Source organism: Pinus tabuliformis, chromosome 9 (genome assembly GCF_031772625.1).
Source record: "Pinus tabuliformis cultivar Carrire ecotype Pingquan chromosome 9, CPIR1, whole genome shotgun sequence".
NCBI classification, from domain to species: Eukaryota; Viridiplantae; Streptophyta; class Pinopsida; order Pinales; family Pinaceae; genus Pinus; species Pinus tabuliformis.
The window spans coordinates 901,874,075-901,885,952 of record NC_142307.1 but is presented as its reverse complement, the minus strand read 5'-3'; the positions used below and the strand labels follow the sequence as shown (position 1 = coordinate 901,885,952).

At 34.4% G+C, this 11,878-nt stretch overlaps 1 protein-coding gene across 1 annotated transcript; it reads right to left on the bottom strand.

The window, feature by feature from the left end:
- Positions 1–1,219: 1,219 nt before the first annotated feature.
- LOC149151681 (U-box domain-containing protein 33-like) lies at positions 1,220–4,744 on the bottom strand. Its single transcript, XM_089440741.1, has 4 exons — positions 4,251–4,744; positions 3,856–4,158; positions 1,693–2,409; positions 1,220–1,580 (listed from the first exon to the last, which is right to left on the bottom strand). The coding sequence occupies exons 1-4, from the start codon at positions 4,332–4,334 to the stop codon at positions 1,377–1,379; spliced, it is 1,308 nt and encodes a 435-aa protein (XP_089296867.1). The 5' UTR covers positions 4,335–4,744; the 3' UTR covers positions 1,220–1,376.
- Positions 4,745–11,878: the final 7,134 nt, after the last annotated feature.

Here is an 11,878-nt window from a genome sequence, read left to right as displayed (position 1 = left end):
ATATAACTCCATAATACATGAAAGATGATTACAAAATCATATATATATATAAAACTTATATTAATTAAATATATCCTTACCTTTAATATTAAAAAATTACTATTTCAAAAACAAACATATAACTATACAAAATATCTAAACAAATAGAAGTTCATCGTGAAACTTTTATATATGAAACTAGAACACTAAACATACTTCTAATTAACTGTATTCTTAAGTTTAAGTGTAATATTTAAAAATGGCTATAACACAAACAAAAATATAACTCCATAATAAATAGAAGCTAACCCCCAAAACCTTAAACATTAAACTATCTCTAAGTAACTAAATTCCTACTTATAACATTCAAAAAATTACTATTGCAAAACCAAACATATAAGAATTCCATATAATTTCAAATACATCCCCAAACTTTTACCTCTAATCAACTATATTCTTACTTTCTTAAAAATAAAATTCAAAAATTATTATAACAAAAACAAACATATAAACAAAATGAAGTTCATCATGAAACTTTAAGATATAAAACTAGAACACTAAACTTACCTTTAATTAACTATATTCTTAAATTTAAGTGTAATATTTAAAAATTACAATAACACAAACAAAAATATAACTCTAAAAGTTAACCTCAAAACCTTAAACATTAAACTATCTCTAAGTAACTAAATTCCTACTTATAACATTCAAAAAATTACTATTACAAAAACAAACATATAATAATTCCATATAATTTCAAATACATCCCTGAACCTTTTACCTCCAATCAAGTATATTCTTACAAACATATAATAATTCCATATAATTCAAATACATCCCCAAACTTTTTACCTCTAATAAACTATATTCTTACAAACATATAATAATTCCATATAATTTCAAATACATCCCCAAACTTTTTACCTCTAATCAACTATATTCTTACAAACATATAATAATTTCATATAATTTCAAATACATCCCCAAATCTTTTACCTCTAATCAACTATATTTTTAAGAACATATAATAATTCCATATAATTTCAAATACATCCCAAACTTTTTACCTATAATCAACTATATTCTTACTTTCTTAAATGTAAGATTCAAAAATTAATATAACAAAAACAAATGCCTCAATGAATGTGAGTTGATCCCAAAACCTTTTCCATACTCAACTAGAACACTAAACTTACCTCTAATTAAGTATATTCTTATAATAATGAATATAGAACACGAAACTTACCTCTAATTAACCATACTCTTAAATACAAGATTAAAAAATTTCCTGTAACAAAATCAAACATATGAGTACATAATATGTTTGAGAATCAGCTAGATTTCCAGCCAATAGGCTATAACTGTCCACTGGCAACTGCCTGGTATTAATCTGTCTTTCAGGAATGGTGGAAAAACCCTGTTTGGTTTCGCCAGTATTCAATTCCAGAGAGAAGCGAACGATTTGGAATGAGACCCTTCTTCTTATGTTTAAGCTTGGCTCCAGTCATGGGGGATGTGTCATTGCTGTCTAGCCATCTTTTGATTTCCTCAAATTCGTACGAGTACCCATCTTCAGCAATATGGGGGTCTTTCATAACCTCCTGCACACAGGCCCAGTGACAATCAGCAAAATCTATAAAATTAGCATGTTCATTGTAGATCTAAAGCAATGAGTGAAAAGCATGGATGGATGGACCTCATTGTGTTGCTTACCATACTGATCGGGCAGCAGAAACAGTCAGGAGGTTCAGATCGAGGGTTGGAGAAATTGATTGGAGAGCCAAAACATTCGGGAGGTGGAGGTTGAGGTTGAGGTTTAGGGAAGCTGATTAGACTTTTCTCCAAAAACCGCATCGCCCGTGGAAGGCTTCTGTTGTCCGTGCAATCCAAAGCGATAGTAGCGAGTTGCCTTGCTACTTCCAGTGGCCACTTTGCTCCCTCATCCAATAAATGTTTTAAGTGGTCGTCGTCTGATCTGGCAAGGGCTGCGTCCACGCGATCAAGAAATCGCATCTCCGGCTCATTGGTGGGCTTCCCGGTTAGAAGCTGGAGAACAAGTAGTCCGAAGCTGTACACATTCGAGTCGGTCTTTGAGTCATGTGCCCGAGATGGATCTGAAAGAAGTTGGAGGAGACCGAAATCACTGATTTTGCTACCCTGATCATTGTCTAGCAGTATGTTGGAGGGCTTTACATGGTGATGAACAATTGGATGTGGCTCTATGGTGTGCATGAACAATAAGCCCTCACACACTTCTGCTGCGATGCGTAACCTGTCGAACCATGGAAGCGGGGGTGTCCCGTCCTTGGAGAGCAGCCGATCCTCTAAGCTTCCACAGGGCAAGTGTTCATAAACAATGAAGTCTCCGTCGGGGCATGCCCCCATTAACATCACTAAACGAGGGTGCTTAATGCTGCTCAACCGATCCATCTGATTCACGTAATACATCTAAGTAAGCTGAGTTTGATATGAATTTGTGATGTGAAGTTATAGGATTTTGTACCATCTGATTCACGTAATACATCTAAGTAAGCTGAGTTTGATATGAATTTGTGATGTGAAATTATAGGATTTTGTACCAGATTTGTTTTAACATTACTGAAGTTATAATCAAATTAGTTCTAAACCAATCCAAAATATCAAAGATCCTAATAATTCAAAATCAATGCATGTAAGAATAACACAGAAGATAATGTTTATCTATTTTTGCACCGCTTTTATGCGAAAGCACTTTGGAAGGGGTTTGGACATTTTCGGCCTTACACCATTATCCATCATTGAGGCATTGTTTCAGAATTTGGTTCAAAACACATGATAGATTGAGGCGAACACATGTTAGATACAAATTTCTTCCTTTGTAGTTTATTTGGTCTATCTGGCATAGTCAAAATGCCCACTTGTATTTGATAATAAATATCTGGTAGTGAGGGAGGATGTCATTAAAACTGTTGCATATTTCAAGGAATATGGACCATCCAAAAATAATAGTAAATTCATATTTTTCAAATGCAAAGACATTTTGCAAACATATCAAGTGGGATTCTTGGATGATGCATGCTCTAGGAGGAAATATAGGTGTGATGCTTACATAGTTATAGAACCAAGTAAATTCTTCCACTTCTGGTGGGAAGGGGTCAAGACACAAATAGTAAAAGCAAAGATGGTTGCACTATGGAGAATATTGATCTCCGTGAAATATTTGGGCTTGGAACACATACAGATCTATGGTGATACAAAGGGAATCTCAAAGGATATAACAGTTTCAATCCTCCTATATTAACCAATTGAATGAAACCCATAAGAAACTGGTAAGCAGTTATCATCATATCTATTTCGATCACATTTACAGAGAACATTACTAGACTGCAGACTTACTATCAAAGAGAGAAATAGATAAAAAATCTGGTAAGTTTTTCTTTTCTATCTATGAACAAGAAACCATGATAAATGCTGGCCGCATAAACTTTTCTTAAAGCTTGGAAGTATGATGGTATGTTTTTATTTTGACAATGTAAGGAACATCGAATATTTGACTGAGGATATCTCTCCTGTCATTTTTATTAAGAGAAAGATAGTTTTTGTTTATTGGACCATAGATGAAAGATCATAGATTATGGATTATACAAGATTCATAAGAGATATAATAGTAACAATTGTACTGTAAGTTAGATAAACAAGTATTTTTGCAGACAGACTGAAAACTATGAAAATTTACTATCTGTTTTTTTAATATAAAGCAGCAACGTTTTTTCCCTTTGAAAAAAAAGGCGACTGGCCGATAAAAACCTATTCAATATGCCCTATAATTGGCAATCAAAAACTCCCATATGTTGTCAAAGGAATGTGTAGAGCTACAGGGACTGAGAACAAAGTTACCTCTCGCTGAAATTGAGAGCCGCCGAGAAACCAATTGTGCTTCAACACTTTAATGGCCACGGGAGTAACATGAAATTGACCTTTGTAAACTCTGCCATACCTGCCGTCCCCAATTTTTACATGGTCTGATAAATTGCACGTTGCAGCCATTACGTCTTGGATGGAGTAGCGCGTGAATCTCGCCTGCCTTTCCATGGCTTCATCACGCTCTTTAATGGCGGCCTCTTTCTCCTTCTGGAGCTCTTGTAGCGCATCTTCTTTCTCATCGATCAATATTCTCGTGAGTTCCTCGTACCCTTCAACCTAATAATCATCATCACCAGAAACAAATCCATTAACAGCGTTTGGCATTTAAGGCACACGTGCAGACAAACATTCCAATTCCAATTGATTACCTTTTCGTGAGCTTCTATAGCGGCTGCAACCGCCTCCAACATTGTACGTTCAGCCTCCTCCACGTCCTTTCTGTTCTTTCCCATTTTTATCAAAGAAAATGATCCTCTAATTGAAACACAGAGTCGTACTTTGGGATTTGATTACCTGCAGAGGTTTTGTAAGAGAGGATGCTGAGGTTTGTGAGAGAGATGTTGGGTTTGGATTGCTCCCATTTTCATGGACTCTATCTTTATAACGAAGGCACGTAAGTTATGACGAGATCATATGACGAAATGATTGATGTCACAGAGCTACGTGCCACTGGTTTAATATCTTCTATTGGAAGGCAACGCCAATTTGCTTTATTGTGAACACGCTAACATTTAAAAACGCCGCTATCGACCAGAATTTCTCGCAGATGGACTGATTTTCATATGGTATTATAATTTCTTGACTAATTTTCATATAGTTTAATGATTTCTCACATCCACGCTACATTCAGTCAGAGGCATAATTATCTCGATTGCTGATTCGCGGCAATCAGACGGACATGGCCGGTTCAATCATTTGTTGCCACATACCCGTTCAATCATTTGTCACGGCGATCAGACGGACATGGCCCGTTCAATCATTTGACCGCACCCATGTCCGTCTGATTGTCGAATACGGCGAATCAGCCATGGAGATAAGCTCAGGGTTCAGGTATAGGTATAACGCGACTTTTTGAAAGCCTTTCCGGCGATTTTTTCCGGTGAAAATCCGGCAGTGATTTATTGAAATCGAAGTTTGATAACTAGTTTCTGCACAATGAAAGCGTCCCAGGGGTTTTTCAGGGTGCTGAATCCGAATATGCAGTTAAAAAACCATTTTAACTGCAACAAATCATGATTTCATCTCAATTTCTTCCGCCGGATTCCGTCACCGGAATCTCAAAAAGTCGCATTATAGACAACTCCGTAGGTATATGCATAGAGTGTTCCCTGTCCTAGAACTTTCTTGACTGTTCCAGTATTTTCATCAGAGACGTTCTACAGTGTTTATAGGTACTTTCTTCTAGAACTTTCTGGACTGTTCCAGTGTTTTCATCAGAGACGTGATCTAGAGTGTGCTTCTAGGTACTTTCTTATGTATTTCCCTTAGCCGTGTTGCCAAGATAATGTCAATTTCATAAAATCGACCGACCAAAATGATACACCAAACTTCAATGCCATTGGAAGGGAGGAATAAGCATTTATTGGCTGCACTATACCATCAACCACAATTTTGTCCCCTCACATCCTCTTCGGCGAAATTCTCGGTTTATAAAATCAACCGACCAAAGTTATAGTTAAAATATTTTCGAAACGTCGATCTCAGTGGAAGGGGAAGAGAACGACATCACCGTCTACTTGACTCCAGCCACGGTGATCTAAATATTTACAGATAAAGATTCTTTCTTAATTGCCAGTTATTGCACTATGTAATTAACCACAATACCTTTTTTTAACGGAATAAAATAGTCTTTGAAACGGTTTTCAGTCCAACATAATCTTGTCCAACGTTAAACCATAAAACCAATAAAAATCAAACCTCACGCCATCCTTCTAACTACATATTTTTTTAAATACTTGCCAACTAATAATTACATATGAAGATGCTGCGATATGTCGCATTGGCTTATTTGTGATTGTGGAATTAATTTTTTATTTAATTTTATTCCGATGCGGTTCACGGACATGTCTCATCGGCTTATGTTGTAACTGTGGAATAAGTATTTTATTTTATTTTTCATGTGGTTCATAGATCTCTTAGATGGGATTCACCTGACTTCGGAGAGGCTCGTGGTTTGACTTTAGAGTACTAAGAGAGTTGAATTTATGATTTGCAGAGATATTTTAACTACAGAAATTTGAGCAATTACACTAAATTTCAAAACTGATTGCATAATAATTAATAAAAACAAACTCTATTTAAACAAAAAGTTATATGCATCTTGTGATTTGCAGAAGTACTTTACCTACAAAAATTCGACCAATTAAAATAAACTTCAAAACTGATTACATAATAAATTAATAAAAACAAAATTATATGTGAGTCACAATGCTCGCCATATTTATGACATTTTTATTTACTTTGCAGGTCAATTGTTTAAGTTTAAATGGTAAATTAATTCTTTTAATTTTTAATAGTTAATATAAATTAAAAATAAAAATTATATATTGGAGTAAGTTTTATGTTTTACAATTAAATTAAATTAAATATATTTTAAAATAATTTCCAACTATAATTAAGTTGTAATTATTTTAATTGCAATGAAATATAACACAAGTATGTATTTACACATTGTATTTAATTAATACATTCAAGTATGTATCTCAAAATGTATGTGTTCAAGTCTCAAGGGTTAGCTCAGTTGGTCGAGTTCTTATTGCTAAGTACCTCGCTAGTTGGGAGGTCATGGGGTTAAATCTCCTCAATGCCCTTAGTGTTAGGCCCTGCTTATCCCTTTGGCCTTTGGGTTGATCTGTCTAGGAGGTCATGGGGTCAAATTTCCTCGATGCCCTTGGTGTTAGGCCTTGCTTATTCCTGGGAGGTCATGGGGTCAAATCTCCTTGATGCCCTTGGTGTTAGGCCTTGCTTATCCCTTTGGGTTGATCTATCTGGGAGGTCATGGGGTCAAATTTCCTCGATGCCCTTGGTGTTAGGCCTTGCTTATTCCTGGGAGGTCATGGGGTCAAATCTCCTTGATGCCCTTGGTGTTAGGCCTTGCTTATCCCTTTGGGTTGATCTACCTAGCAGGGAAAATTTTAGGAGTTAATATTCGCCTAATTTTCCATGCTTTTTCCAAAAAAAAAAAAGATTCGCCAATTTCTAGTTTTTTCTAAAATTTTGCCTAAAAAATTGCCAATTTTTTTTAGAATATTATAAAATTATTATAGGTCTAAGTATTTTAGAAAAAATATCCCGAGACATTTTGTGATTTGCATATTAGGGACTAGCAAGATTTGTCAATGCTTCTAAACTTTAAGATAAATTTACATCTTTAAAATTTTCCCTGCATTATAGCCTTTGATAACCTTTGATAGACCAAAAAATAACAACAAGATTGTTGATCTCCTCAACTTGAATTTATCTTATCAATCTAAGGACTTGATTCTTTGTGAGTTACTATGTAATATATGGTTATTGCTTAGATCATTAGGATCATTATGATTATATTGTTAACAATATATGCAAAATTAAATTCAACATTAAATAAGATGCTTAATATTAAGCCCTTATCTTCTATCTCTTCCTTCACTTAGACTAGTGAATTACACTCTTAAATACAAAGTCAAAAAATGGGGGATAAAGGAGGTGATTATCACTTTTTCTAGTTGATGAAGTAAATAGTATAAATAAGATCATTCAACAACTACAAATTGTTTAAACAATGAAGACTTTTGTACTCAAATGATATAAATGAATATGTTGAGCACCATAACCACATAATTGTAATATTGTAAGCAAGAATTAAAATTAACTGATATGATACAAAAGAAATTTTGAAAACCAAATAAAGATTGTTGAATTAAATTGCATGATAGAAGTACACGAAACTATAATATAGTATAAAATTGAGAATTCTATAGAAAAATGGGTTCCTTGCATTCCCTTAAGTGACCCATCATAACCCCTCAGCTTGGAGGTTTTTCACATCCTTATACAACCAAAACTATCCCTTACAACTTCTCTTTTACTCATCCTACTATATTGTTTCATCTTTTTTTCTTTGCTTATCTATCTAAAATCATAAAGCTACAAATTATGTGATGGCACCCCTTACGTGATATCCCTATATGTATTCCATTCCTTTCCAAACCTTCTTTTCCTTTTTCTTATCCAACTCTCCTATAGGTGTAGGGTGTAAAAGAAGAGAAAAATTGAGCTTAAGTCTACTCCATTTGAGATTTTGGGGATAATTAGTTTCCCATCCCATCTAATTTGGTATGCTTTGAGTTCCATTTCTCTTGAATTCCCAATCTTGACACCATAGTAGGTAATTTCCCCCCTCCATTTTTCCTTCAATCATCAATTTTATGTCTGGTGTTAAGGTCATGTGGCTATTGATTACTACTTTTGGCATTACTACTTTATCCCTAATCCATATATGGTTGTTCATTTCTTCCTCATATTTTCGTAATTCAATAGCCCTTGGATCATCATGGTGAACTAAAAATTATAGTGATCTCAATTATACCTCTTAAAAAAAGGATTTTGGTGATCACATGTGGGGTGAGGTTGCACATATTTTTGTAGGTAGAACTCACTTAGCTAGTATCTTTCACACTCACCACTTTTTTGGGGCATTTCTATGAATTCCTTGGGTGTATCAACTTGCTAAGGGAGTTGGATAACTATTCAACACAATTAAAACTTATATACTAATGTAAAAGTATATTCCTTAACTAGAGGCTTGCACCTCAAAATATATTTTGATAGAGTCTACTATCTTTGAAATGGAGATGTCCAAAATGTCAATTCTTTCAAATTTTTTTTGGCCAAGTCTTCTTTGTATTTATCTAGCTTATTTTTCCAACTCTTATTTTTTTTCTTCCAGTTCTTCCTTATTGTCTTGTTAGTTGTTGCTTAAGGTGTAATTGTTAAATCCCTTCACGAATACATTCTACCTTTTATTTATTTTACAAGGGTTATCCATTTGAGTGCTTCAACCTTGGCTTCTCCTAACTCACAAAATTTTGTACCTCTACCTTATTTTTCATGGATAATTTTCTCCTTCTTCTCATCATATATCAGGAAGGCCTTTGAATGGAATAGGTTATTATATATATTTATAGAGGTGTTAGGAAGAAGATTTTTTACCAATTTCTTGATTTTCTACGGACTTGATCATAACTCTTCTACTAGGAGACTATTCTCTCCTCTTTATGGACTGTCACTTTTCCTTGAGTTTTAGAGGGTTGTTGTTAGGAGTCACCATCTTGATTATGGTGGAAACTACCTATTTATATTGCTCCTCGACATTGGTTCTATTTTTTTTTCTCTCTTCTCTCTATTGGTCTTTAATTTTCTTTCTTTATTCTCCCTCCTCGAGTCCTCAGAGTACTAGTTCCATTGGTTGTATTTTGGAGGAATATGAATTCTTCATTTCCCACTATAATGAAGCCTTCGCATGACTGCTAGTTTTCTTGGTAAAGAACAACATACAAATTATTTATCAATCCATAGTGTGATAATGATTATTCCTTTCCCTTTTGGACTTTGACATTCATTTGCCTAAATATTATAATAATAAATCTATTATATAAATATTTTATTCAAGTTTTTTATGAAATAGGTTTCTCAAATAGTGAAGAAATCTAAAATGGTAAAAATATATATACTTTATATACCTTCACAAGTAATGTATTTCAATAGATGGTATGCTACCTCATCCCATGATTTGGGTAGACTATCCCTTTTAACTCCATTCTTGTTTTCTTCCACTTCTTCATACCAATGAGGAATAGTTTCTTGACATTCGTAGTTTGTTAGCTATCTTCTTTGTCCTAGGGTATCCCTATTAGTAATCCTAACACTCTAATTATTACATGCTTATTCACCTAGATTTCGGACCTCTTCAGTGAAGTGGAGTACTCTTGATTCCTGATGTGGTGAAGATTGAGGGAAAACTCCATAGTTATAATGTCACTATACCATATAATCTATTGAAAAAAACTATCCAATTATATTGTTGGAAAATTTCTACCACCTCTAGATTGTTATAAAGCCGTATATTTCTAGCTTCTCCATCATGGATATTTTTTGTGTGAATATGCATCTAGTAAATCAACTTCCCTTGTTGGATACATGCTTATTATCTCCTAATAAACTCTTGCTTAGTAGTAAATTTTACAATTGCAAGAAAATTTAGTAAGATGACTGACTTCCTGAGAAACCAACCTTTTGAAGTGGTGAACCTTGTAGTTGTTTCTTTAGATTATTTAGATGTTCCTTTAATTGTTATAGATTCCATATTATGGACCACTAAATGGTGGATTATTCCCTTACTTTTACCCCTCATCATAGGGTGATGAAATATATTGATAATGAAGGCCAAAGTAAGGTGAAGAAGGTGGAATATTTGGATGCCTTAGATTGGAGACTTATGATCCCTTTAAGGGTATTTCAAACAGTAATAGGATACTTGTGACTCATCCTAAGGAGTTTAAAAAATCAAAGTTGACTAATAGTGGGCTTAAAACACATGAAATTCCATTTGGAAAGTCATAACATGGTATTTACATAAGATAGATGTTGATGTCACTTACCTCTGGCTCAGCGGGTTTGGAGTGAGGCAAGGATATACAAAACTACATGTTTGAAGACCTAGATATTACAAAGATATAGTGGAATATCTTATAAAATATTTGGGATGATTCTTTTCAACCTATCAAAATTTTAGGTATGGATTATGGTCTCATTTCCTCTATTATGTTATGTTCTATTAACAGTTTAGAATCTCTCCCTACCCATTCCACCCAACTCCTGTTGTAAGAAAAAAGAAATCCTTAGTGAAAAAATATTTGGTATTCTTTAGTGATCAGGGGTTGAGAATGGTTTACCTCTACCAAAGGTGCCACCTATTTTAGTCCCTTGTCCATTCAACTCCTCTATATTCAGTGAGAGAGATACATATCTCTCCAAACCTCACTATGTTTTTAGATGTTGAGGGGTTTGGTGTATGACTTACCCTCAAACAAGAGGCTTATTATGGCAAGTCACAAATGCATCATTCACTTAGCTTAAGATATGGCTTCAAAGGAAATAAATCAAGGATGATAAAGCATTACATATTGTGTTATTAGATCCTAGAAAACATTTTCATGTGTTCTTCCATGGATTTTATTATGATTATGATTATTATTATTATTATTATGAATGTTAAAAGTCTAGGAGGGAGGCCCAAAATTTCATCCCTTAGGAAAATGATCGAATTTGATCCCATGGACATTGTTTTTCTACATAAACCATTGGGTGTGTCATTGCACAGAATGTCTAGGCACCGCGACAACGGCTTAGATCAGGGGTTGTCACCCTGATCCCCAATCTCTATGTTTAAGTTGTCTCCCTACATCAGGCTATGGGGAGTAGACCTTATGGAAAAGTGGAATGAAGAAGAACTAGTTGGGAACCAACCAGTTTGGGAAACACAGTGAAGCGATCAAGTACTTGATTAAGATTTAGCAAGACTTATAGGATTTGATTAGATTTTAAACGATTGATACCAGTGCCTTATGGAGTCAACAATCTTGCTAGGGAAATTAAGATCAAGTAATCGATTAGCAACTATTGGTTAGATGAATGACTATCTTATATGAAATGCAGATCCTAAAAATAATGTGAGATGCAAAAATCTTAGTTAATTTTAGTTTAAATGCCTATTTAAATGTGAACCCTTCAATCCTTTCTATGTTGAGCTTGATTTCATAGTAATTGGCAGAGAGAAGATCAGGAGAAGCACACTAAGGTGTGATTAACGATACTTCTCCTAAAATTCTAACATACCTGGTGCCTCCGACGCTGCAGAGAACTATGGCTCTGACGACTGCACGGTCACCGTTTTAAGTACTATTAAAATAGGCTTCTTAAGAAAAGACGGATGGAGATCTATCTATCTATCGACCAA

Excerpts from the sequence above, each read along its gene's own strand:
- LOC149151681 (XM_089440741.1), bottom strand. The coding sequence starts at position 4,334 with ATGGGAAAGAACAGAAAGGACGTGGAGGAGGCTGAACGTACAATGTTG. Across the intron at positions 4,159-4,250 it reads CTATAGAAGCTCACGAAAAG|GTTGAAGGGTACGAGGAACT; the intron begins GTAATCAATTGG and ends GATGATTATTAG. Across the intron at positions 1,581-1,692 it reads TCTGCTGCCCGATCAGTATG|GAGGTTATGAAAGACCCCCA; the intron begins GTAAGCAACACA and ends GCCTGTGTGCAG.